The following is a 27,851-nucleotide window of genomic DNA, read 5'->3' as shown; positions in this document are numbered from 1 at the left end:
CTGACCCCACACCCAGCACAGCGCTTGGCACACAGTTGGTACTAGAGAAATGCTTGGAGAAAAGGAAACAGCACTTGGAAACCATCTATGTCAATTATGGCTCGGCCTCTAGTCAGTGACTCCGGGGAGGCCCTCCTCCTCTCCGGGGCTCGAACGACTAGCTTCCCAGGCTCTTTGTACCAGGAGAGCTCCAAGTGGCTGTGTGTGGCCCGCCCCCAGGACGCACAGGAAACCCAAGGCGGGGTGTGCAGGGGCACTCAGGGAAGGGTTCCAACCCCGCCCAGACCCAGACTTCCGGAAAGCTCGGGGTCCCCTCTGCCGTGCGTGCATCCAGTGCTTGCGCCGCGGCCGGCACTTGCGCACCGTGGGCCGGGGCTATGCGCGCGCTCCAAGCTCCGCGCTCCTGCCTCCCCGGAAGCCCTCTCGCCGGAGAAGGGCCGGTGGTTCCCCGGGCGCCCCCCAGCGGAAGGTGGTGGGGAAGGAAGAAGGATTTGCAACAATACCTCGGGGAGGAGGCGGCCGAGGCGGAGGCGGTGGCAGCTGGAGGCGGAGGCAGAGGCGAAGGAGGGCCCCGGCCCCGGACAGGCCCCGCCCCTCGCCCCGCCCCGCCCCGCGCAGCCTGCCCTTACCGTGCAGCCTGCTCTTACCGTGCAGCGCCGAGCTCTTCCCTGCCCGCTAACGCTACTTATCCCGGGAAAGCTGGCGCGGGGCGGGGGAGCAGACCCATAGACTAAAAGTGAAACTTGAGCAGCGCTGGCACGGCTGCTGGCTGGTGCCTTTCCCCCTCCTGCCTCCCCGCCGTCGCCACGCCCTCCGCTGAGAGCTGGAGGCCGACGTCAGGGGCAGGATTCCTGACTACGCTTGCAGGCATCTGTCCAGGTAACTAAGGTATGGGAAGGTGTGGGTCCGTACGGTGGGGGGAGGGGCGCCCGCTGGAGCTCCCGCTGGGCCGGAAGGTGGGCGCACGCAGGGCACGTTGCTTCCGGGGAGGAAGAGGAGGAGCCGCAGGCCTGCTGGGAGCTTGCAAAGGAGGTCGGGAAAGAGGGAGGTGTGGAGGAAGGCTCCTATCCTGCAGGGAAGGCTGTTGAAGGCCACCTAGAAGGAGAAAGTCTGAGTGGAGGGGATGCTGAAGAAATGTGTCTGCTATGGAAGAGCCAATTTATGGCTCTGATCCCGAGTAGGAGAGATCCTGCCATGGAATCCCCTTCTGAGATCTTGCTCCTGAGTCTCGCCCTGGATTCCCAGCAACGCTCAGCACCTGTTGGATGGCAGAACTGGCAAAGACCAGCTTCCCAACCCGCCCACCTCACGCGGGAGAAAACTGAACCTGGGAAAAGAAACCACTTGCCCAGAGTCATGCACAACACAGATCCAGTCGTGGGACCCAGATGCTAGCTTCCCAGCCCTGTTCCTGCAGCCAGTCAGGGTGCTGACTCCCTCTGTCCCACAGAGCTATGAAGCAGGGTACCTGTCCATGGGTCAACATACACCACCCTGTGAAGAGCTTCCACCTATTCTTGGCCCCAAGAATCAGTTCCTGGAAGGGTCTGAGTTTTTGTTTTTGTTTTTTGTTTTTTTAACTTATTTTTAGAGAGAGAGGGCACCCATGCGTGTAAGAGGGGAGGGGCAGAAAGAGAATCCCACAAACCATGAGATCATGACCTGAGCTGAAATCAAGAGTCAGATGCTTAACCTACTGAGCCACCCAGGCGCCCCCCCCCCCCCCGCCTTTTCTTGTTTGGAACATAACCTCAAGATCTTATTATCTTCATAATGTAATAAAATATGAAGCTTAGAACTGGATCACTTGGCCCTTTCTTTTCTTATCTCCTCCCAGTTCAAAATGCTTGCATCTCATAATAGCCAGCATTCTCTTATCTGCAGTTGGTACCAACACATTCAAGCCTCAGAACAATCTTCTTTGTAGTTTTAGCCTTTTTCCAGAAAGTCAGTTTCGTTTGCCCACCATAGCCACTCTGCTTCCTGTCATAACACCACTTTCCCTGGGCATAAAGAGAATCTTTGCCTTTCTTGTGCTGTGTCACTTTGCAGGATTGGTGCTTGCCACACTTCTTGGAGAAAGTCTGGTGGGTTTTAGGAAGGTTCACCATGGTTGCGAGAGCACTATCAGCAGGGAAAGAAAGAGCTGGAAGGTTCTGATTGATGGTGAGCCCTGACTAACGATGACAGTCAGTTGCTTCAGGGCAGTTTCCTCTGTCCAGTGCCCAAAGGAAACTCTGTAGTTTAACATTTACTTCCCACCCTTGTCTAGAAGCCCAGAAAGCTTGCTATGTGCTTATACCTGTGAAATAAATAAATAAATAAATAAATAAATAAATAAATAAATAAATCTGTGAGTTGGGCGAACTGTTTTGAATAGAGGCAAGCCTGTTTTTAGGAAGTGTCAGATTTTTTTTCCCCCTCTGACATTTGTAAATTCGAGCAACCATGAAAACCACATTTACGTAGTGAAGAGGTTGAAATGTTCAGCAGCTAGTGCCTGGAAGGCATTTCAAGGATGGGGACGTTGTTTCCTTGTATTTCTGGCCTCCGGGTACCTAAAATAATAATCCCCACCTCAGAGATGTGGAAAATTTGGGGTTTGGAGCCCATGGCCAAGAAAGAATTCTTGAGATGTCTTTGGTGCAAAAAGGTGGTTTTATTAAAGCACAGGGACCATAGGCAGAGAGGGCTGAACTGGGGTTATGACAGGTGACTAATTATGTACCTTCAAGTTGGGAGGCGGTTAGGGATAGTGTAAGTCTAAGGAATTTTGGAAGCAAGGTTTCCAGGATCCTGAGGGGACTATATATTGTTAAGAAAAGGTCCATTTATTACTGTTTGGTAAAAACTCAGTCACAAGACCCTTCAGATGTATATCAGTGGGCCAGATGCTTGGAAGATGATTGCCAACATATATCTTGGGATGGGTGGGGAGGGGGTAGAGATAAAAAAAGTTTCCACAGGAATTTTTATATGTTAAAATAGACTTACAGGATCCTGGAGGGTTGGGTTAAGATTGCCTTTTGTCCTTAGTGAACAGTCATCATCCAGGCAGCTAAATTCCTAGAGGAAATGTCACTCTCTGTGTTTCAAGGACTTGTGAATGGGCTATAGGCAGTATGGAAATTTATTTTCTTGTGCCTTTGTTTCCCACATCATTTCTCCCTGAATAATTTTGACCCTTAAATCTTTACGGCTGCTGAGGGTGGAAGGTCTCATCTTCTGTAACTTCTTCCTACTGAATGAGGGGCATAGAGATGTCCCTACCTATGGGTCAATATTGATCAGTTGGGGACTTATATATATAGGACAGCTGAGTCCAAGGGAGATCTCATGTATGGATCTTCCTGAGTGCAAAGGATCATCTGTCAGCTTGAAGTTATGGCGGTGAAGGAGTCTAGGCACCAAGTAGAGAGACATGGGAGAAAACAACAAAACACGATTAGAATAACAAAACGAAAATGAAGCTGAAATAAGAGTCCTTTGGTAGTTGACAAAAATCCTCTTCCAGTCCAGGAGTTTGACCAGTCATTAAAGGAAAGGGAGGGATCTTTTAGAGCAGCAATGTGAGTATTTATATCAGTTAGAAACCCAGAAACATTTTTATGGTGACCTGGAACGTATACACGGCATTCTGTACTTAATGATAGCACATGTTACACCTTGTGCAGCAGGTAAAATGTCTAATGCCATTTTATTTTTAAAATTGCTTTATGCATTTGTATTCCTTCAGTGTTTAATAGGGAAATGCTATTTCGAGTGTCATTTAGGGCTTTGACTGTGTATTTATAGAGCTTCCATGTGCCAAGCAACATCCTCCAGTCCCAGGAGGGAACAAAGATGGATTAGGTGGTCATACCGATAAGACACAGAACCTGTCCATCATTGCTTTAAATTTGGAAGTTTGGCTGGGTTGGTAATGGTTTTAATAATGCATCCATGTATCCAGGCAAAACCCAAAGTACAGGGGCCTATCCAGCCTGGGCTAAGCCATGGACACAAGTTAGACCCACATAGCCATCCAGTCCCCTCAGGAGTCGTCATCTAATTCCGGGCCTCCTTGAACTTCAGTCAGGATATCAAGGGCCATTTGGTTTTGGAGGGTTACCTTTCCAGAGCACTGTGGACACCAGACTAAATGTAAATAGTAATTAATTTCTTTAAGGCCCAAGCTATTTCCTGAATTATTTGTGCAATAAAAGACAGTCCGTTGTCACTTTGTGGGGATGAAGGCAGTCCAAATCTAGGGATAATTTCTTTTAGCAAGGATTTTGTCACCTCAGTAGCCTTTTTACTCAAGTAGCCTTGTGCAAACCCTATATTACCTTCCATTGATTATTTGGGGTGAGGGGGGGATAATAAATATTTTCCTCTCATTATTAACACTAGTGTATAGACTAGTGTAAGACTTCATATTTGTTTATTTTGTGCTGCCTGCTTGGCTGCACAGCCTGCTAAATTGTTTCCTTTAGATCCTAAGGTCATATGTTTTTACTGTCCTTTGAAGTGAATTACAGCTACTTCCTTGGGTAGGTGTACAGCCTCAAGAAGAGTAATCATTTAGGGCCCATATTTGATTGGGGAGTTATTATGGGCTTGATTGTAATCCCCTTTCCTTCCAAATTGTTCCGTGGGGATGTAGAATTAGGAAGTCATATTTAGAGTCAGTAAACATCTTAATTTTGAGACCCTTTGCCAGTTGTAAAGCATGAGTGACTCTGCTTCTTAGGCAGATGTATTTGCTGGGAGGGCTTTGGCCTCAGCAGTCTGAGTCAGACTGACTGTAGCCTACTGAGATTTTCTTATCCCCCTTTCCATGAAACTACTGCTATCAATAAGCCAACTGTCATCAGCATTTTTAATAAGGGGAGTCTTAAATCTGATTGGCTAGACTAAATGAGATCAATAATCTCTGAGCAGTCATGTTGTAACACAGATGTACGATAGTCAGGCCCAGACATAGGGGTAGCTGGAATTAAAATTGGACAGGTGTTAAGTATTTAAGGTATATTTAAGAGCATAACCTGGTATTTAATAAGTCAGCCTCCCATCACCCACTGGGCCTTTGGTCTCTAAGACACTCTGGACCTGATGTGGAGTCATTTCTGTCAGAGACTACCCCATAGCAAGTTTTGAGGTTTCTTTACTGGGAGGGCTGTTGTGTGCTTGTATAAAGCCTCTATTTGGAATTGTACATCAATAGAGGTGGTTCCTGGGACAAATGGGACTAAGGAATAAAACCACCAAGAAACCCTCTTTGTTTGAGGTCTAGCCTTACTAATATCCTAATTATGAGGAATCACTGGCAAGTGGGAGAAGACTTGTCTCAGGAGATAAGGGCATTCCTAAGTGCATTATCCAATCTAACCGTAAGGAAAGTGGGGTCATGCATTATGTCCACAAGTCCATAGTTAACCCTGGACTGGGGTACACTCTGGCTTTTAAAGAGCAATTTTGTCATTCTAGCCACAAAGAATTGATCAAGGTGATAGTTGAGTTATGAAGTTGTTGGGGAATCCATCCCATTTTCCAACTGTTCAAATAATCATATGTCCATGGGGTCCTGTTGTCCCCATAGAATAATGAGCAACTATCATCCAGTATGTCAGGAGGACTTTGAGGCCTTGGACCCTTAAGGTTCTCATAATTAAGTTTTTTTTTTTTTTCCTCTTGTGATTTTTGTCTTATGTCAGTTTAACTATTATAACAACCAAAGAATTGAGAATGGAAGAAGAAGAAAGTTTTCGTCTCCTACATATTCATTCTGTTATTTAAATTTTTTTTTTCAACGTTTTTTATTTATTTTTGGGACAGAGAGAGACAGAGCATGAACGGGGGAGGGGCAGAGAGAGAGAGGGAGACACAGAATCGGAAACAGGCTCCAGGCTCCGAGCCATCAGCCCAGAGCCTGACGCGGGGCTCGAACTCACGGGCCGCGAGATCGTGACCTGGCTGAAGTCGGACGCTTAACCGACTGCGCCACCCAGGCGCCCCTCATTCTGTTATTGAAAACTGACCTCAGTACTCCAGAGCCAATATAACCAGAAGACAGAGACTGGGAAAAAGAGGAAAAATAGCTTTATTGTTTTGCCAGGCAAAGGTGGCTGCAGCAGGTTAGGGCCTTCAGAACTGTAAGCCCACCCAGAGGAAGGGGCTGGAGGGTTTTGTAGGGAAATGTGGGACCTATCTTGGTTAGACAGGAATTATCTTTGCTGCCAGCCTTGTTCATCATATTTTCAGTGCAGTACCGGTTCTGTAAAGGCAAAAAAAAAAAAAAAAAAAAAAGCTAAGAAGGAAAGACTGAAAGTTTCCCAAAGGAGAAAAAAAAAAAAAAAAAGGTTAGTTTAATGTCAACCCTCATTGATGTTTTGATGTAGCCATTTTGATTTTTGTTCAACTTTATGTTTTTAAGTGGTTTCAGTTTGAGTCATCAGGACAACTGTAGTAAGACCACTTCATATTTTACAGTGAAAAACCACTCAATATTTTCTAGAATGGCTAAAATAAAGAAAAAGGATAACACCAAATTTCCATTTAAATGTTGAGGAATTACAATTCTCATATATTGCTGATGGAAGTGTAAAAAATACATTCACTTCAGAAAACTGTGTGTGGCAGTTACTTATGAAAATAAACATTTTCCTACTGAAGAGGGGCATTTTCTCACCCCAAAATGTATCTTTGTCCTAAGAATTATTATAGGTTGTTATTTTAAAGAAACAGCAAAGGAAAACCTTTAAACCCAGTACAAGTTTCCTTTGTAAGAGACATTTGCATGTCTGATACATGTGCATATATCAGGGAAAGTTCCATTTGTAAGGGTGTCTCCCTCCATGAAGCCAAAGGAGAGAGAATGTGTAATTCTCCAGAAACTCTGATCAGTGAAGAAGGAATGGATTTAAATGTGGATAACAATCATAGCCTTGGTTAATGTTTTTTTTTGTTTTTGTTTTTGTTTTTTTTTGCTTGGTCACCTCCCCAAATGCTTCACCATGGATCACACTTGGAGTTTCAAACAACAGTCATATCTGATGCCTTCCCCCTCAGATTCCATCAGTCGGTGTAAGTGGGAACAACAGTGTTGTTTTAAGTCCTCCAGGTGATTCTAAGTGAGGCCAGGGTTAAGCACGAAAGCTTCCCATTAATTTAAGAGAGTGGAGGGCAGGGTTTGGCTCAAGGAGAGGTAACTAGATCTCCCCTACAGGAGTCTGTGTGGGTCAGGCCCATGCAGCACATTGTTCCTATGCTGTAGCAGAATGGGTAGGAGGAGAAGCCCCTGAAAGAAGAGAAGGAACAGTCAGTCGCTGATTGGCCTGCAAGTAGGAGCTCATAGTTTCCAAATATCAGGATGCAAAAGACTAGGAAGTTTCGCCTTTTTTGCATTACAATGTCCTGCCTGCAGGTGAGCAGTTTACTTTTGAAGAGGCTCTTCCAGTGGGTATAAAGGCATTTTCCCCTGATGCAGCAGTGATTTCTCCACAAATATCTTCTGAGAAAGAAATCTAGAGAACGAGGTGAAAGAAGAAATGGCCAGTCCTCAGGTAAGCCTGGTATCCCAGGTCAGAGTCTGTATTGTCTTTTTCTCTTGAAATTCCATGCATTTAGAAATTGGAAATGTTGATTCCTCTACTTCTGATGTTCCTGCCTCATTTTTTCACCTGATTTTAAAACCTTTTCAGAAATGATATTCAAGGTTATATCTTTAGAACACTGTTGCAGACTTTGAGTCTGAAGTTCTCTCTTGTCCAGCAAGAGAACAGATGCAGAATTGAATATGAGAGGCTAATGTCCAGAAGGGGACAAGAGCCCTGAACACGGGTTTTGTCTCCGTATTTATTGAGCTCTCAAGAATTTACATATGTGGTGAATGTGCAGAAGAAAACAATAAGATAGTGACCTTTAACTTGTGGGTGTAAGAAGCAAAAGGTCTGGGGAGCAAGTGGCGTTAGAAGTTGAGATTAAAGCACAATGATATATATTGGCACCAGACAACAAATGGACAATACAGCCTTTGTGGGCTGTACAGCCAAGTAGCTGTTATCTCCAAAGTTTAAGATTTCTGGAGCATGCTGCCTCAAGGCTAACAAGGCACCCTTTTCACTAGCTAACCTTGGGTGCTTTCGTTCATTGGCAGCTTTCTGCCTCTATGCTTTGTCTTACTTAATGACTGGCCTTGGGCGCTTTCACCCTGTGGAGGCTTTATGCCCTAAGCCTTGTTAACCCATTGGTGCAAGCCAACGGACTTCTTTTTTTTTTTTTTTAATTTTTTTTAATGTTTATTTATTTTTGAGACAGAGAGAGACAGAGCGTGAGCAGGGGAGGGGCAGAGAGAAAGGGAGACACAGAATCTGAAGCAGGCTCCAGGCTCTGAGCTGTCAGCACAGAGCCCTACGCGGGGCTCGAACTCACGAACTGTGAGATCATGACCTGAGTTGAAGTCGGACGCTTAACCGACTGAGCCACCCAGGCGCCCCACCAACAGACTTCTTAAACTTACTTACCACCGAACACTCCTCCCCTATTTCCCAGAGACTATTCCTTATTCTCCAACCTGGCTTCCAATAGGGAACCAACAATTGGTCTCTTTGATGTAAAGTCCTGCATGTATTGAAAATATTCCCCTTGTGACAGATTCACAGGGGAAGGTGTTGAGTCCAAGATTCCTATTGCTGATCGGCTCTGTTCTTGGGATTTCAATCAATTTCTTACATAGGTTCCATCTGGATGCGTTATCAGCTCTGTGTAGACCAGGATTAATACAATGCACAAATGCACAGAATGTATCGATATGAGGCCCGAATAACTCGGAAAGTTTTTGAAAAAAAATGGGAGGCTTCCTCCTTAGAATGTGAAGAAGATACTGTTTAAAATATACTGGATATTACAGAACGTGGAAAGTATATGTGATTGAACTTTGTATAAATGCACTGTATTTTCATAATTGGATTTTAATTCCGATTCACTCTTTTGTGGCCACAAGAACACACCACTAATAATAGGTCCTTTGGCATGCCTTAGGCACTGATATCATTTTTCTCATTAAAGCTGATGCTACCTTCTATTATTTGGCTTGGTGTCTTTGCCGGATTTCTCCCTTACAAAGTTCATATTTGTCCTCTCATCATTCATAAGGATCTTAGGTGGGTTTATGGAATGATGTTCAGAAACCATCACAATTAAACTGGAAACTTTTTTTCTGAGCTTCCCTTGCTTGCAGCTTTTGATGAGGAAAACAAAGACAAAAGAAGTGTAGATAAAATTAAATTTCCTTGAACTTGCAGTGCATTTGTAAATACCTGGGATAGGTAGAGTATGACATTGTTCAAGGAATGCCCAACAGCCTTAATTTAATGCTTTGTTAGATGCAAAAAAGGACTTTAGCATGACCGGAGCCAGACTTGCAGGACTCTATTGGTCTTCTTTAACATACGAAAATCTCTTTAGAAACTTTCTTATCTCTACCCACCAACTTAAAAGTATAAAATCAATGGCTTCTCCAAATGACAGTGTAGGTTGCTCTGCCCATGGGTCATTACCCATGCTTTATTAAAAACAACTTTTTACACCAAAATCACCTCAAAGATACTTTCTTGACCCTGAATTCGAGTCCTTCATCACATCAGTTTTCACTGGACAATGAAGGGCTCACCTTTCTGTTGTAAGGATATTGACTTGTGGGAGTGGAGATTCTAAATCAGACTTCCACCCTCTATGTTTTTTTTTTTTTTAATGTTTATTTATTTTTGAGAGAGTGTGAGGGGGAAGGGGCAGATAGAGAGGAAGAGGAAGACACAGAATCTGAAGCAGTCTCCGGGCCTCTGAGCTGTCAGCACAGAATCCGACATGGGACTTGAACTCACAAACCCTGAAATCATGACCTGAGCTGAAGTCAGATGCTCAACCAACTGAACTACCCAGGTGTCCCCCATCCTCTATGTTTGTAATTCATTCCACATCAGGACACAGAAATACCATTCTATTTACTTCTTTGTATTTTCAAAAAATGAAAACAAGAATCATATGACTGACATGTTCAAGTATCTTAAAATCCTGAAATATAACAGTCATAGATAGAAACTACACCAGGTGGAGTCATCACAGAAAGGAAACTTGATTTTTCACCAGTGTGGAGATCACAGGCAATAACTTCCAAAGCAGAGACACACAGAGGGAAGGGGAATGGTTTCCTTTTATTTAGGGTTAGGGTGGATATTTAGAAAGAGAGCCCTTGTCATATAGATGCGGGCATAAGATCATACATGTTCCTTAAGACAACAGTTCTTTACATACTTTGTATCTTATATAAATGAGGTTTGTGTTCCTACTTGGGTGGAGATTTTAGTATTATAATGAGTAATGGTAATGAGACTGGGTTACTCCTTGGTCCATCTGCAGAGGTGTGAGTCGGGTTCAGCTCAAACTAGGCCAATCCAAGCTCTTCCTCAGGGCAGTCATTGCCTTTTGTTGGATACTGTCTGTTTCCATCACAGGAGACTGTGCCCATGGGGTGTTTTGCCTGAAATAAAAGATAAGTTGGAAAGAAGAGGTTAAGTAAAATGAGGACTAAGGTCAGCAGGCACAAGCAGGTAAGCAGTAAAGTTCAGGTCTTGGGTCTAGCTGGTGACATTAACTCCCTCTTTCATCTTAGGTATGATTATGAACCCCACCTTGGGCCACTTGGTAACTGTGGTATTTATTGCAGGAACTGCTGACCTTCAAGGATGTGGCCATAGAATTCTCTCAGGAAGAGTGGGGTTTCCTGAACCACAGTCAGCGGGAGCTCTATAGAGATGTGATGTTAGAGAACTATGGACACCTCCTCCTCTTGGGTGAGGATAACTCCTTCCAGACTTCCCAAACCACACTCGGGGTTTTGTTCCTTCCTTTGAAGACTGTCTCTTGGAAGCTTCCTCTTCACATGATTGGAATTCAGATTCCTGCAGTAAGGGAAAGAAGTAGGGGTTTGAAGATAGAGAAATCTCTTCCTGATATTAGATAGAGAAATATCTTCCTGATATTTCCTTTTCAGCTTCAGCTTTCTCTTAAGGTACCATCATCATTTATGTTGATTGGTGGCCATTCTAAACATTGAATGGCATAACAAGGTATTGCCCACATCTTAAACTCCAGTTTTCACTCCTTATTATTGTGTCTAGTACATGGAAGTGGGAGGTCAAGATGTGAACATTGGAAATCCCTTCTGTGTGTTCTCAAAGGGGCTGTTGGGCAACAGCATTTGGGAAATCATTTTCTAGAATTCTACAATGTCCTCTTTCATCTACTGAGCATAGTAGTGGATGGAAAGGTAGAATCTCCAGTAATACTCCTATTCCTTTTTTCCAATTTACAGGTCTTGTGTCAAAACCAGACCTGGTCAACTTCTTGGAGCAAAAGAAGGAGGCTTGGGATGTGAATGGAAAGGGGACAGTAGCCACACATCCAGGTAGGTGGACCTGAATGAAGCAAATGACAGAGGAGAGGTCCAAATGTGAGGGAGGAAGATAGACCTTAAACTGTAGTTCAAGTGACTCTCCTTGAATGGAAGTTAGTCAAGAAGCCTAGTTTTATTTCTCTCTTCTTACAGAGGGACATCTGCTACCCAACATTATCATGCTTTTATACTCCCTAAGGATTCTTCTTTAGCTCCAGTGATGGTCCATCATGTCCACTGTGAGGGCCAGAAGATTCCCCTTGGAGTGTGAGGGCCTCCATAATCTGAGATCTTCTCCTTTGCTTTGAGGGCTCCAGAGAAATCTCGGTATTTCTGAGGAACTGTATGCTAAGCCATTTCTAAATTCTGTTTTGCCTCCTGTTACAAGTGTGTTAAGAGTAGTGGTGGCCATATTGGGTTTTGGTGTAGAAATCCCTGGAACACTGGAGACCGTGATCACACATTTTCTGGTTTATGCTTTCCAATATTATGGAGGCTTTAGTCTTAATCCTAAAAAATTGAGAGTCAGTCATTTTATCAGGTAACAAAGCACCTCCCTAATAGAAGAAAGTCTAATCCGTTAGTTCACTTTAAAAATTCATTTTTCTAGGGGCGCCTGGGTGGCGCAGTCGGTTAAGCGTCCGACTTCAGCCAGGTCACGATCTCGCGGTCCGTGAGTTCGAGCCCCGCGTCAGGCTCTGGGCTGATGGCTCGGAGCCTGGAGCCTGTTTCCGATTCTGTGTCTCCCTCTCTCTCTGCCCCTCCCCCGTTCATGCTCTGTCTCTCTCTGTCCCAAAAATAAATAAAAAACGTTGAAAAAAAAAATTAAAAAAAAAATTCATTTTTCTTTGTATTAACTGAAGCTGAAATTCCGTTCTATGTGATCATTCCTCAGTGATGAAATAATTTTTTTAACTTGTTTTTAATGTTTATTTATTTTTAAAAGAGAGAGAGAGAAGGAGATAGAGCATGAGCAGAGAAGGGACAGAGAAAGAGGGAGACAGAATCTGAAGCAGGCTCCAGGCTCTGAGCTGTCAGCATAGAGCCTGATGCCGGGCTCAAACTCACGAGCTGTGATCATGACCTGAACTGAAGTTGGACGCTTAACTGACTGAGCCATCCAGGTGCCCGTGATAAAATAATTTAATGTACCTATTCATATCCTAGAATTCTTGCTTAAATTAATGTCACAGGGGACCTAGAACATTTAGAATGTAGAATTTGCAGCGTGTAAAAAAGTTTCAATTGTAACATTCATTAATAATTGTATCATTTTATAATTTTGACTTATATGAAGTTCTTGTTACCTTTTTATATGTGTTTTCACTTTCTTGTTAGTTATATATGAGATTCATCTCTGATTTTTTAGCTCAAACATTATGATATGGGCATGTGCTTTATAAGAAGTGAGGTGTAGGGTCACCTGGGTGGCTCAGTTGGTTAAGTGTCCGACTTCAGCTCAGGTTATGATCTCACAGTTCATGGGTTTGAGTCCCATGTCGGGCTCTTTGCAACAGCTCAGAGTCTGGACACTGCTTCAGATTCTGTGTCTCCCTCTCTCTTTTTGCCCTTCCCCTGCTCACACTCTGTCTCTCTCTTAAAAATAAAGATTTAAAAAATTTTTTAATAATAAAAAAATTTCAAAAAAGAAGTGAGATGGATAATTCATAAAATTTTCATATTAAAAAAGTAGTTTTCTTTAAATAAAATTTAGGAACAATTAGTCATTAGGTTTTTTCTCAACTTAATCCCAAGTATCTGTTTTTCTGAACTTAATTCCAAATATTTATTTTTTCTAAAGTGATTTCCCTTATCTTTTACAACTTTGATGGTGTTTAGAAATGAAGGGTTTTGTTCATCTGCTTGGTACTAAAGAATGGATTATAGCTTAGCATTCATAGTAAGAGAAAGAATATATTAATAACATAAAACATTTTAAATGTATTTTCAGTGTTTACTCATGAAATTTTTCATGAGAGCTCTTTATGGTTGGTTTTTTAAGTTTATTTATTTATTATAAGAGAGACACAGAGAGAGAGGGAGAGAGAGAATCCCAAGCAGGCTCTGTGCTCCCAGAGTGGAGCCCAACGTGGAACTCAAAGTCATAAACCGCGAGATCGTGACCTGAGCCGAAACCAAGAGTCTGACGCTTAACCAACTGAGCCACCCAGGCACCCCATGTTTATGATTGATTTTAATGAAAATTCTTTACTATTTATTGTCAATGAGACATTACGATAAGTCAAAATGATTACTTTTCATGAGTACACAGTCACAGTTTAAAATTATAGTTATATAGCAAGTTTCCTTTTAAAAATTCATCTGTTTTTGTGTAGTACTTTTGGTTTAAATTTTGTTATTCTGGTTTTGCAATCCCATAGTAATATGCTTCCTTTTGTTGGGACCTTCCACAACATTAGGTAGCTGCTTTTGTCATGGCGTTTTAAAATTCTCCTTTTCTCTGTAATTTTCGAGGTTAGTTTTATAATGTGTCACTGTGTTCATGTTGTTTTTTTTTTTAAATCATGCTTCACTGTGTTCATATTTTGACATTTATCCTGCTGTGAATTTACTGAGCTTGTTGAAATTGTCTCTTTTTTCCACATATGTAAGAAGTACAAACCTTTAGTTTTTTATGTAGGCTCTCTGCCCCCTTTCATTCTCCTCTCCTTATGGGATCCCCTTAATTTACATTTGGACCTCTTTTTTGTGTGTCACTTGAGTCATGTAGGCTCCATCCTTTCACATATTTTTCTAGTCTCATCCCACTAGATAATTTAAAACAAGGTGTCTTTAACTTGTCTGATTCTTTTCTGCTTGATCAAGTCCATCCCCCACCCAACACCCCACCAACAACCCTCAGTTTGTTCTCTGTATTTAAGAGTCTCTTATGGTTTTCTCCCTTTCTGTTTTTATCTTGCATTTGCTTCCCTCCCCCTGTGATTATCTGTTTTGTTTCTTAAAGTCTAAATATGAGTGAAATCATATATTTTTCTTTCTCTGACTGACTTATTTCATTTAGCATAATACACTTCAGTTTCATCCATATTGTTCCAAATGGCAAGATTTCATTCTTTTTGATCGCTGAGTAATATTCCATTGTTATATATATACCACACCTTCTTTATCCATTCATTAGTCGATGGACATTTGGACTCCTTCCATATTTAAGCTATTGTCAATAGTGCCGCTATAAACATTGGGGTGCATGTGCCCCTTTCAATCAGCATTCCTGTATCCTTTGTATAAGTGCAATGGCTGGGTTATAGGGTAGTTCTACTTTTATTTTTTTGAGGAAACTCCATACTGTTTTCCAGAGGGGCTGCACCAGTTTGCATTCCCACCAGCAGTGCAAAAGAGTTTCTCTTTCTATGCATCCTTGCCAGCATCTGTCATTGTCTGAGTTGTTAATTTTAGCAATTCTGACTGGTGTGAGGTGGTATCTCATTGTGGTTTTGATTTGTATTTTCCTGATGATGAATGATGTTGAACATTTTTTCATGTGTCTATTAGCCATCTGGATGTCTTCTTTGGAAAAGTGTCTATTTGTGTCTTTTGCCCATTTCTTCACTGGATTATTTGGCTTTTTTTGGGTGTTGAGGTTAATAAGTTCTTACTAGATTTTGGATACTAACCCTTTATCTGATATGTAACTTGCAAATATCTTCTCTCATTCTGTCTGTTTTGCTGTTTGTTTTTTAGTTTTGCTGTTTGTTTCCTTCCCTGTGCAGAAGATTTTTATCTGGATGAAGTCCCATTTTTGGTTTTGTTTCTCTTGCCTCTGGAGACATGACAAGTAAGAATTTCATGCGGCTGAGGTCAAAGAGGTTGTTGCCTGTTTTCTCCTCTAGGATTTTGGTGGCTCCCTGTCTTACGGTTAGGTCTTTCATCTATTTTATTTTTGTGTATGGTGTAAGAGAGTGGTCCAGATTAATTCTTCTGCATGTCGCTGTCCAGTTTTCCCAACACAATTTGCTGAAGAGACTGTCTTTATTCCATTGGATATTCTTTCCTGCTTTGTCAAAGATTAGTTGGCTGTACATTTGTGGGAACCCAATTCTGGGTTCTCTATTCTGTTCAAGTGATGCATGTGTCTGTCTTTGTGCCAGTACCATACTGTCTTGATGATTAAAGCTTTGTTAACACAGCTTGAAGTCTGGAATTGTGATGCCTCCAGCTTTGGTTTTCTTTTTCAACATTACTTTGGCTATTCTGGGTCTTTTGTGGTTCCACACAAATTTTAGAATTGTTTGTTCTAGCTCTATGAAGAATGCTGGTGTTACTTTGATAGGGATTACATTGAATATGTAGATTGCTTTGGGTAGTATCAACATTTTAACAATATTTGTTCTTCCAATCCATGAGCATGGAACGTTTTTCCATTTCTTTGTGTCTTCTTCAATTCCTTTCATAAGCTTTCTATAATTTTCAGTGCATAGATTTTTCACCTCTTTGGTTAGGTTTATCCCTAGATATTTTATGGTTTTTGTTGCAATCGTAAATGGGATTGATTCCTTGATTTATTTTTCTGCTGCTTCATTATTAGTGTATAGAAATGCAACTGATTTCTGTACATTGATTTTATATCTTGCGACTTTGCTGAATTCATGGATTCACTTCTAACAGTTTTTTTGTGGAGTCTTGGGTTTTTCATGTTGTCAGTGAAGAGTGAGAGTTTGACTTCCTCCTTGCCAATTTGGATGCCTTTTATTTCGTTTTGTTGTCTGATTGATGAGGGTAGGACTTTCAACACTATGTTGAATAACAGTGGTGACAGTGGACATCCTTGTCATGTTCCTGACCTTAGGAGGAAAGCTCTCAGTTTTCCCCATTGAGGATGATATTAGCTGTGGATTTTTCATATATGGCCTTTATGATGTTGAGGTATGTTCCTTCTTTCCCTACTTTCTTGAGGTTTTTCATCAAGAAAGGATGCTGTACTTTGTCAAATGCTTTTTATGCATCTATTGAGAGGATCATATGGTTCTTATCTTTTCTTTTATTAATGTGATGTACTATGGTGATTGATTAGGTATATTGAACCAGCCCTGCATCCCAGGAATAAACCTCACTTGATTTTGGTGAATAATTCTTCTAATGTATTGTTGGATCTGGTTGGCTAGTATCTTGTTGAGAAATTTTGTATCCATGTTCATCAGGGAAATTGGTTTGTAGTTCTCCATTTTAGTGGGGATTTGTCTGATTTGGGAATCAAGGTAATGCTGGCCTTGTAGAATTAGTTTGGAAGTTTCCCTTCCATTACGATTTTTTGGAACAGCCTCAAAAGAATAGGTGTTAAATCTTTGAATTTTTAGTAGAGTTCCCCTAGGGAGCCATCTGGCCCTGGAGTCTTGTTTGTTGGGGGATTTTTGATTACCAATTCAGTTTCTTTACTGGTCTGCTCAAATTTTCTATTTCTTCCTGTTTTAGTTTTGGTAGTTTACATGTTTCTAAAACTTTGTGTATTTCTTCCAGATTACCCAATTTGTTGGCATGTAACTGCTCATAATATTCTCTCATTGTTTGTGTTTCCGCAGTGTTGGTTGTGATTTCTCCTCTCTGATTTGTGATTTTATTTATTTGGGTCCTTTGCTCTTTCTTTGTGATCAATCTGGCTAGGTATTTATCAATTTTGTTAATTCTTTCAAAGAACCAGCTCATGGTTTGTTTGCTATTGATCTGTTCTACTGCTTTTTTTTTGTTTGTTGTTTTTTTCCCCGATATCATTGATTTCTGCTCTAATCTTTTTTCTGGTTTGGGGCTTTATTTGCTGTTCTTTTCCCTGCTCCTTTGGGTGTAAGGTTATGTTCTGTATTATGTTCCCTATTTACTTCCTATTACTGCCTTGACTGCATCCCAGAGGTTTTTGGATGGACTATTTTCATTTTCATTGGCTTCCGTTTACTTTTTAATTTCCTCTCTAATTTCTTGGTTAACACATTAATTCTTTAGTAGGATAATCTTTAATCTCCAAGTATCCATGGTCTTACCAAATTTTTTCTTGTGGTTGATTTTTATTTTTTTTTAACTTTTTTTTTTTTTTTTTTGAGACAGAGACAGAGCATGAATAGGGGAGGGGCAGAGAGAGAGGGAGACACAGAATCGGAAGCAGGCTCCAGGCTCTGAGCCATCAGCCCAGAGCCCGACGGGGGCTTGAACTCACGGACCGCGAGATCATGACCTGAGCCGAAGTCGGACGCTTAACCGACTGAGCCACCCAGGCGCCCCATTGTGGTTGATTTTTAATTTTATAGCATTGTGGTCTGAAAATATCATGCATAGTTTTATGATATCATTTAGTTATCTAGTTGTTTTCCATTCTTCCTCCATGAGCACCTTTATGATGTTTTTTTTTCCTTTTTTTTTTTTTTTTTAAGATTTTATATTTAAGTGATCTCTACACCCATGTGAGGCAAGAACTCACAACCCCAAGATCAAGAGTCACACGCTCCACCAACTGAGCCAGCCAGGTGCCCCATTTATGATCATTTTTTGAAATCTTTGTTGGGCAATTATTAGTTCTTTATTAATTTAGGCCCAGTTTTGTAGGTTTATTTTGTTCTGATTTAAATGCATTTTTCCATTTCTTGGTATATTTTGTGATCTTTTCATGAGATTTAGGAATTTAAAAAAAAACCCTCTTGGCACAGGCTTATGGACTTGCTTTGTAGAAAAGAACACAAAGCATGGTATTTCTGGTGCCTCTCACACATGATCTGGGCATTTGTAATGTCTGAGTTTTTGTTATTTCCCAGTTTAAGAAGTTGTAGTTACGATTATTCCTCTCTTTGTCTTCAGCTCTGTAGTTTCTGTTGTTTGAACAAATGCTGACCTTTTATCTGAGTCGCCACCACACTGTGTCCAGAGGATGCTCTCATTCCCTCTATTTTCCATGTAATCCATGACAGAAAGAAGTCCCTCACAGCTGCAAAGAAGTTGTGAACATACAGGTCACTCATTTGTTTCCATCAGGAGAGTTAAGGGAAATGGATCGCAGTGCTGTGGAGGGCAGGGAGCTGTGGCTGTGGAGAAGGGTGCGAGAAAGGAGAGCACACAGGGGAATTCAGGAGAATGCTTCCCCAAAGCCAATGGCTTGGCAAATGAGAGGGGCTATACTTCATAAGATCTTAAAACTATTATGGCTTAAAGCCTAGAGTTTTAACAGTCAGGTGGAGACAAATAGCCACTGCATTGCGCCTGGAGAGAAGGCAGGTACACTACCTGGGGGCAGACAGCTTGGAAACAATGATCTGAAGAACACTAGGAGCACACAGGGGTGAGATTATTCACTATTCTAGGAGCATTACCCTCAGAGGCAACATTCACTGAGATGCCTGCTTGAGAGCAAAGGAGATGGGTGACACCATTTCCCTCCCCACTCCTCAGAATAAACATAGAGTCACTTGAGTGAAGCAGCTTAGTGGGGACACTGGTTGTCTAAGTTGGTTACACCAACCTCCCCCCACCCCCACCCCCATGCTGTGGTGGGAGTACCATCCTGATTCAAGCTTGCCTCAGGCTCAAAAAGGTCAGCTCCTCTCTAGGAGACATACACAAGCTGCTGCCCACACCACATTTCCTGACCAGATAGTTCTGCAGGGCCTCAGTTCTGGTGGAGTTGGTATCAGGTCTGATTTCACAAAGAGACCAGACCACACCTAGTGAACAGTCGCCACGTTCAGGCGAGGGACCAAACACTGTTCACAGCAGGCAAGGAGAGCATCTGCGGATCACTGGCCTAGAGGATGTAACAGAAGATAGAACTGCCTTTTCTAACTTCCAGAGGAAGGCAGAGATTTAGACAAAGTGCCAAGATGGAAGAATGTTTCCCAAATGAAAGAACAAGATGTGGCTTCAGCCAGAGATCTAAGCAAAACATTTATCAGTAACAAACCAAATGGAGAATATAAGACATTAATCATAAGGACATTCACTGGGTTGAGAAAAGAATCACATGAACCTTACTTTATTTTTGAGAGAGAGAGAGAGAGAGAGAGAGAGACAGAGCATGAGCAGGGGAGGGGCAGAGAGAGAGAGAGAGACAGAATCCAAAGCAGGCTCAGACTGTGAGCTGTCAGCACAGAGCCCGACGCGGGGCTCGAACTCACGGACCGTGAGATCATGACCTGAGCTGAAGTCGGAGGCTTAACCGACTGAGCCACCCAGGCGCCCCTATTTTATTTATTTCTGATTTTTCCTTGTTATTTTCTTCCTCTACTAAATTTCACCTATATTTGTTCTTTTTTTCTAGTTCCTTGTGTAAGGTTAAGAAAATAAAGTTGAGGGACACCTGGATGACTCAGTTGGTTAAGTGTCCTACTGTTGATTTTTGGCTCAGGTCATCATCTCAGAGTTCATGAGTTCAAGTCACATGTCAGGTTCCACTCTGAAAGTGCATAGCCTGCTTTGGGTTCTGTCTCTCAAGAATAAATAAACATTTATTTATTTATTGAAATAAATAATTTATTTATTGAAGTTGAAACAAACAATTTAAACATTTATAGCATACAAAATTTGAAATTGGAGTGTTCAGTAGATAAAATTATTAGAAATAAACAATGCAAGTGATGACCAAAAGAATAACACAACTAAAATATAAAAATAAGGATTCTCTAGGATTTCTATAGATTATCATCTGTGAACAGAGATAATTTTATTTTTTCTCATCCAATTTAGAGTTCTTCAATTTTTCTTTTCTTTCCTAATTGTTCTGACTAAAACATACAGTACTATTTTGAATGGAAGTGGTGAAGTCACTTCATTACCTTGTTTCTGATCATACAGGAGAAGCTTCCAGTCTTATACTACTGAATAATATGTGAGATAGCAGCTTTTCATACATACATGGCCTTTAGTAGGTTGCAGCTGTTGCATTGTATTCCTGCTTTACTGAGTGTTTTTAATCATGAAATGGTGTTCAATATGCTCACTTCCTGTTCTGTAACTAATATGATCATAGCATTTTTGATCTTCATTCTGTTAATTTGAAGTCTTAAACTGATAGTTTTCCATATGTTGAAACACCCTTGAATTCCAGGAAGAATTCACAGTTGACTATGCTATAAAATGGTAACATGAACTTTTGATCCAGTTTGCTTTATTTTTTGGTGGGCTTTGCATGACTATTCCCCACAGGTAGTAGTTTGTAGTCTTCTTCACTTGTAGCATCTTCCTTTAGCGTTGATAACCTCTTAATGCTCGTGTTACAGAGAGTTTTTCCATAATCTCCCTTGTCTTTACTCCTTGGAAATGTTTGAGGAGAATGAAGTACTTTCTCATTAAATGTTTGTATGAATTATTTAGAGAATTCATCTGGTACAGGACTTGTCTTTATTTAGAGTTTTTGTTTTGTTTTAATAACTTTTTCAATTTACTTATTAGTTGTAGATCAGTTGAGATTTTTAAAATCTCGTATAATTATCCATTGTCACCTCTTAAAATTATTTTTATTTCCATGCTATTAGTTATACTGTGTCTGCCTTCACTTCTTCACTTCTGATTGTAGTTGGTGTTCTCTCTTTCATTCATTCTTGATTTAGTTAAAAGTCTGTCAATTTTGTTGATTTGTTCTGAAAAACAAATATTCCTACTATTGATATTCTCCTATGTTTGTTATATTCTAGTTTGTTCATTTGTGTTTTGTATTTAAATGTCTTCCTTCTAATAATTTTGGCCTCATATGAGGCATAGGAAAGTGATTTGTGCTACACCGTGACAATACTACAGAATTATCTATCAGGCCATGTGCTCAGTACATTGTGTGCAAATTTATGTGTCCACAGAGGAATGAAGTCCTTATGATTACTTCTCAGCCATCTTGCTGACCTTCTCTGACTGATATTAAGGTTGTATAATAGAAGTCATCAGCCCATTCATCTGCAAGTAGGAAGTGGAAAGATTTTACTTTTCTGTTATTTGATATCTTTCAGCTGTATCTTCACATGGCACCCTGAGCTTCCTGCCAAAGTCTTGCATAGAAGCTTCTTTTCAAAACAAGTCAATGGGGAGATACAAACACAGCACCCTTGAGAATTTACACTTAATGATAGACTGGGACAATGATGGTGAAAGTGAAGGGCATCAAGGATATCATGAAGGACATATCCAAACTGAGACAAGTGCCCATAATAAGAATCTCAGTGCCCAAAATGGTGAAGAATATAAAGCATTTTGGAAAAACCTTTTTAAGTCCAGCACTTCAGCAGCGCCATGTGTTTCTGTAAGCAAAAGCTCAAATCAAGTATTGAAACATACATATTTATGGAATGAAAATTTGGAAGATGTGGAAACTTACCTAGTGAATGCTGAAAATTATTTGAACTATTTTGAAAATAGAATTATATTGACCTTTCAGTCCAATATTTCTGAAAGTCAGAGATTTCAAGATGAAGAAAAAAGTGCTAAGTGGCATAAATTTGGGAGGTCCTTTGCCGAGCAGTTGACCCCACAAACTTACCAGAGCACTTATAATGAAGACACAATTGTTCAATGCAGTCAATATGAGAAAAAATTTAACCACACCTCAAATGTTAACAAACATCTGAGGAGTCATTTTCCAGAGAAGCATTTTGAATATAATAAATGTGGGGAAGATTTTTATCAAAGCTCAAAACTTATTATACATAATAAGAATAAGTATATGAGAGAGAATCCTCATAAATATAATGAATATGAGAAAGCTCTTAACCAGTTCTCCAATGTTGGTGATCATCAGAGGACTCATGTGGGGAAAAACACATACAGATGTCATAAACCTGGGAACATGTTTAGTCAGTCATCAAGACTAACTATACATAAGACAATTGAAACTGGAGAGAATAGGTACATTTGTAAGGAATGTGGCAAAACCTTTGACTCACACTCAAAACCAACTCAACATCAGCAAATACTTACTGGGGAGAAACCTTACAAATGTGAAGAATGTGGTAAAGCCTTTAAGGACGGCTCATCACTAAATGGACATAGGCGAATCCATACTGGAGAAAAACATTACAAATGTAAAGAATGTGGCAAGGCCTTTACCCATCGCTCAAGCCTTACTCAACATCACAGAATTCATACTGGAGAGAAACCATATAGATGTAAAGAATGTGGTAAGGCCTTTAACCAGTACTCAAAAGTTATTCAACATCACAGAATTCATACTGGAGAAAAACCTTACAAATGTAAAAAATGTGGCAAGGCCTTTAACCTGCATTCAAACCTTACTCAACATCACAGAATTCATACTGGAGAGAAACCTTATCAATGTAAAGAATGTGGCAAGGCCTTTAACCAGCACTCACACCTTACTCAACATCACAGAATTCATACTGGAGAGAAACCTTACAAATGTATAGAATGTGGCAAGGCTTTTAAGAGGCACTCAAATCTTATTCAACATCACAGAATCCATACTGGAGAGAAACCTTACAAATGTAAAGAATGTGGCAAAGTCTTTAATGGTTATTCACAACTTACTATACATCACAGAATCCATACTGGAGAGAAACCTTATGACTGTAAAAAATGTGGCAAGGCCTTTAAACACCAATCAAACCTTACTCAACATCACAGAATCCATACTGGAGAGAAACCCTACGACTGTAAAGAATGTGGCAAGGCTTTTAACCAGCACTCAAATCTTATTCGACATCAAAGAATTCACATTATATAGAGACCTTTAAAATGAAAGAACCTGGCAAGGCCTTTACCCAGGACTCAAGCCTTACTCAACTATCGCAGAATTCAAAGTGGGAAAATCTTTACCAATGTAAAAAAATGTGGGAAGGCCTTTAATCACTGTTCCACCTTTAGTCATTATCAGAATTCATACTGGAGCAAACCTTACAGATTTTAAAACTGTGAGAATTTGTAAGGATGTTCAACACTTACTCCACATCAGAGAATTAATATTAGAGATTAATGATACACATGTAAAGACTGTTATAAGATGCTTAAGCTGTGTAAACCCTGATTCCTGACCACAGAATGTGTCCTAGAGATGATTTTACAATATAAAATATTTGGCACGCCCTTTAATCCATGTTTAAGTCTCAATTGACACCAGAGAATTCATACTAGAGGGGAACTCTATAAATAGGAAAAATGTGGTAACATTTTTCGGACTGCTTCAGCCTTACTTAGCATCACAGAGTTCATTCCGAGGAGAAGCATCACAAAATGCAAAGAATGTGGCAAACCTCTAGCTGAAACTCACAATGTACTTAACATCACAGTTATGATACAAGAAAAAACTGTAAAATGTAAAGACAGTAGCCTAGCCTTTAATTGCCATTTGATCGTTATTCATGAGTACCCCAAAATGAACACTTGGTTCAATCCCTACAAATGTAGTGAATTAGCAAAGACCTTCATTTTAAATATAAACTTTAGAAAACATCAAAAAAAAAAAAAAAGTAACTTGGAAGATATAAATATTTAGAAATGTATGTAATTGAATATCAAATGTCACAAATTCACAGAAAGCAGCACATCAGTCACTCTATTCAGACATTACATCAAAAGATTTATAAGGAATAATGCAAAGTTCAACACTTAGAAAATGTATATGCTATTTTGTTTCAAAAGATAGAAGAGATAGATTTTTGCATAGGTATAATTTCAATATGTTTTTGTTTTACATTGACCTTCTTTAAGATTTGTGACTAGCAAATATTAGTGTATTTCTAGTTTCATATCACTCTAGAAAATTCATTTATTCTTAGGGAGGTGTAAAAGTATGTGGCTGATTGTTGCTGCATCAAAGATATGAGATGCCCTTCCTTAGGTGGGACTCACGCATATCTAATTTCCCATGGAAGATGAAGGACAATATGATGTGCAATATGTGTAGAAAATCTAAATGGAGATGCTATTTGTGGTTATAACATTGAAGGAATTTCGTGAAAGAGGTGTTCAAAGCATCATCCTTCTCCATTTATTAAAACTAACCATGGTTCTCAGTGTTAGAAATAAAATATTTTACTAATTGGTCTCTAAGGAAAAAGAGGTGGCAGTCTAGTAAAGTACTGATGAAATTTCATAATAACAATAGAAATAGAGAATATGAATCAATGTGGTTGGAATGAAATCTTCACAGATATCACAAAGAGGATAGCTAACTCTCCTAAAGTGGCATAGGATTGTACATTCACATTTTTTAAGAATAACTTCAGGTTTGGAAGAGGTTTAGTACACAAAATTAAGCTGTTAACGACTGAAAGTAGACTATTATGTTTTCTTTAAGCCTCATGGTAACCATAAAATGAAAACCTGTAGTAGATACACAAAAGATAAAAGGATGGAAGTACACCGCGATAGAAATCATCAAATCACAAATGTAAAGAGCAAATGAATAAGAAAGGGCAGATAATTCTAAAACAGCCAAAAAAACAATGAAAATAATGTTTCCAGAATTCGATGTGTGTGGGAAAATACTGTTGAATAAAAGTTGTAATTTACTGTAACAAGTAGCCAATAGTTTATCAAAACCAAATAAATCTTTTCTACAGTACTCTGTTTTCTAACCTCTTTCTATTATACACTTGTGTTTTTTTCACTCATGTTATCTAATTTACATTTTATCTGGTATTCTAATCTCCATAAGTCACTTGTCCTTTCAGGCATGTTGCCATAATACCCCCAAAGTCCTAAGATTTATTATTTTAATTTTGGGGCAGATTTTCCTTGTGTAAAATTGCATTCTAAAAATAAGATACCTACTGAAGGTTTATCCAATCTATGTCCTTCCTTTGCTTCCACATTATCTCTAGATAATCTCCTACAGAAGGAACATGCCTAACCATTTGAATGGACAAATTTACTGGTCCAATGAATTCTTGAAAATTTGAATGTACATCAGTTCATCATTTAACACCACACAGTATCACCTTTTATTTTTATCACTTTTCTCACATGGTATGAATATCTTGCCCACTTGCATTGTGGGCATAAGAGTCAGGGTGACATCTTTACTTGCCCCTCTTGGCTCACTTTTCAACATGCGCATTATAAGACTTCATGGTTAGTAGCGGCTCCCCCGAGCGCATGCGCAGATAAGAGTTTTCTCCTCAAGTGCTGCACATGCTCACAGAGGACACCACACATCTCAGGGCCAAAGGCTTCAGTCATGTGCTCCTACCTTAACCTGCCCAGATTTTCAGAGTACCAGCCCTGAATCTTAGCTCAACCACCCACACACCTGAGTTCACAGTTCAGGCAAGTTGGAACCAGGCCTCTCTCAGACCAATGTTATCACACCCAGAGTTTTTTGAATTGTTTATTATTATTATTTTTTAATATGAAATTTATTGTCAAATTGGTTTCCATACAACATCCAGTGCTCATCCCAAAAGGTGCCCTCCTCAATACCCATCACTCACCCTCCCCTTCCTCCTACCCCCACCAACCCTCAGTTTGTTCTCAGTTTTTAAGAGTTTCTTATGCTTTGGCTTCCTCCCTCTCTAACCTCTTTTTTTTTTTCTCTTCCCCTCCCCCATGGACTTCTGTTAAGTTTCTCAGCATCCACATAAGAGTGAAAACATATGGTATCTGTCTTTCTCTGTATGACTTATTTCACTTAGCATAACACTCTCCAGTTCCATCCACGTTGCTACAAAAGGCCATATTTCATTCTTTCTCATTGCCACGTAGTATTCCATTGAGTATATAAACCACAATTTATCCATTCATCAGTTGCTGGACATTTAGGCTCTTTCCATAATTTGGCTATTGTTGAGAGTGCTGCTATAAACATTGGGGTACAAGTGCCCCTATGCATCAGCACTCCTGTATCCCTTGGGTAAATTCCTAGCAGTGCTATTGCTAGGTCATAGGGTAGGTCTATTTTTAATTTTTTGAGGAAACTACACACTGTTTTCCAGAGCGGCTGCACCAGTTTGCATTCCCACCAAGAGTGCAAGAGGGTTCCCGTTTCTCCACATCCTCTCCAGCATTTATATTCTCCTGATTTGTTCATTTTAGTCACTCTGACTGTGTGAGGTGATATCTGAGTGTGGTTTTGATTTGTATTTCCCTGATGAGGAGCGACGTTGAGCATCTTTTCATTCATACCTAGAGTTTTTAATGCTCTCTCCCATTTCTACCTTTCCTAGTACCAAAACTTCAGACATGCACATAAGCAGAATGCAAGTGAACCCACTGCCCTACACCCCAACTAGGGACCTGAGTCTGACACCGTCCACAATGCAGGGGACCCTGAGCAGACAGGGAACAGGAACTAGTCATTCAGGATCACCCTGTGTAATATAAACACATAAGACACCCATCAATTCCACCTCCAGCAGACCTTCTGATGCTCCTGCCCCCAGCCCCAGTTCCTGTTTCATACTTCGGGGCTAACATTCTGGGCACAGAGCTCAGCTATCCCAGAATTTGCATCAGGAATAGTCCCTTTGCCTAAATGGGGCCTGCAGAGCCTAACAGAGAATTATCCCTTCAGATTTTGTGGAAAATGACCTCTTAGACCACGAAATTGCCCTCCACAGCTCCACTGCCAGTCCCTGATCCTCCCTTCTCAGACAGCTCAGAGAACAGAGTTCCTAGCAGCTTCACCTCCTGGGTGACCCAAGTTGGCATTCATACTTCACTGACACTCAGACTCAGACTCAGATAAAGGAGAGCAAAGGACTTATAATTTGGGAAGTCACTTTCACCTTTCTGGTTCAAACAGTGCCTCCAAGGTAACACATAGCATCCCACCTTCCATTCCTGGGATGTCCATTGACTTTCCACCCATTAAAATTAACCAAATACATAAGTGCAGATGATTGACTCGTTAAATTTCCCTCAGAGCTTCTAGTCTACCTTCTTTCTGTCTCCCATTCTGCTCTCTATATTTGTGCCTCCACACCCAACATCATTTTTTAAATTACTGATAATGAAAAACAAGAGAAGGAATGTTTGCTCCCAGGAAGGCTCACCCAATATTTAAATCCTCCTAGAAAAAAATGAACATATGGTATCTAATTCCCAGGGTTTTAGAAAGATTAAATTGCATAATGTGACAATCCCAGCCCAGCATCCTGGACACAGTGAATTCTCATACACTTGGAGCCTATAGTAGATACCCAATAAACATTCCTTTCATAAATGTGTACATATTATTTAGTCCATACAGCCTTGCTCAGACACCACAGCCTTATCTAGTCCCTTCTCAGCTTGCGGGAGATGAGCAGAGAATGTCATCTTTCCAGAAGCTGTTAGTAATTTCCACTGGCAGCAGCAGTATTTGTGTTGAGATAGGATGATGGTTGGGCATAAGACAGTCAAGTGTGCTCTTCTGTTTTCTCTTGCTTTGTGCTACTGGAGATGAAGTCTGGGGAGAGCAATCTTACTGGTTGTTAAAAATACAAATTAATGAGCTTCATCCAGACCTAGGGAGTCATGATATCTGAGAGGAGGGCCCTAGAATCCG

The 27,851-nt window shown here is 40.5% G+C and overlaps 2 protein-coding genes and 1 pseudogene across 2 annotated transcripts; 2 read left to right on the top strand and 1 right to left on the bottom strand.

Moving 5' to 3' along the window:
• Nucleotides 1–303: 303 nt before the first annotated feature.
• Nucleotides 304–11,984, top strand: LOC109260589 (KRAB domain-containing protein 5-like). Its single transcript, XM_053905824.1, has 4 exons — nt 304–888; nt 7,406–7,544; nt 10,706–10,832; nt 11,354–11,984. The coding sequence occupies exons 2-4, from the start codon at nt 7,530–7,532 to the stop codon at nt 11,458–11,460; spliced, it is 249 nt and encodes an 82-aa protein (XP_053761799.1). The 5' UTR covers nt 304–888; nt 7,406–7,529; the 3' UTR covers nt 11,461–11,984.
• LOC128778017 (60S ribosomal protein L36a-like) lies at nt 1,793–2,123 on the bottom strand (annotated as a pseudogene).
• Nucleotides 11,985–17,789: 5,805 nt separating the features above from the next.
• Nucleotides 17,790–24,118, top strand: LOC128778016 (zinc finger protein 260-like). The gene is given in 3 exon segments (XM_053905818.1): nt 17,790–17,904; nt 21,364–23,079; nt 23,082–24,118. Coding segments are annotated over 2 exon segments (1,776 nt in total). The 5' UTR covers nt 17,790–17,904; nt 21,364–21,434; the 3' UTR covers nt 23,213–24,118.
• The last annotated feature ends 3,733 nt before the right edge of the window (nt 24,119–27,851 follow it).

Source organism: Panthera pardus, unplaced genomic scaffold (genome assembly GCF_024362965.1).
Source record: "Panthera pardus isolate Hobbes unplaced genomic scaffold, ASM2436296v1 HiC_scaffold_18, whole genome shotgun sequence".
Lineage (NCBI taxonomy): Eukaryota > Metazoa > Chordata > Mammalia > Carnivora > Felidae > Panthera > Panthera pardus.
The sequence above is the reverse complement of the archived record's forward strand: the minus strand, read 5'-3'. Positions and strand labels throughout refer to the sequence as shown.

What these genes read in the sequence shown, in the direction of transcription:
- LOC109260589 (XM_053905824.1), top strand. An exon ending in TGGACACCTCCTCCTCTTGG is followed by an intron (nt 10,833 to 11,353) that starts GTGAGGATAACT and finishes TCCAATTTACAG; the next exon opens with GTCTTGTGTCAAAACCAGAC.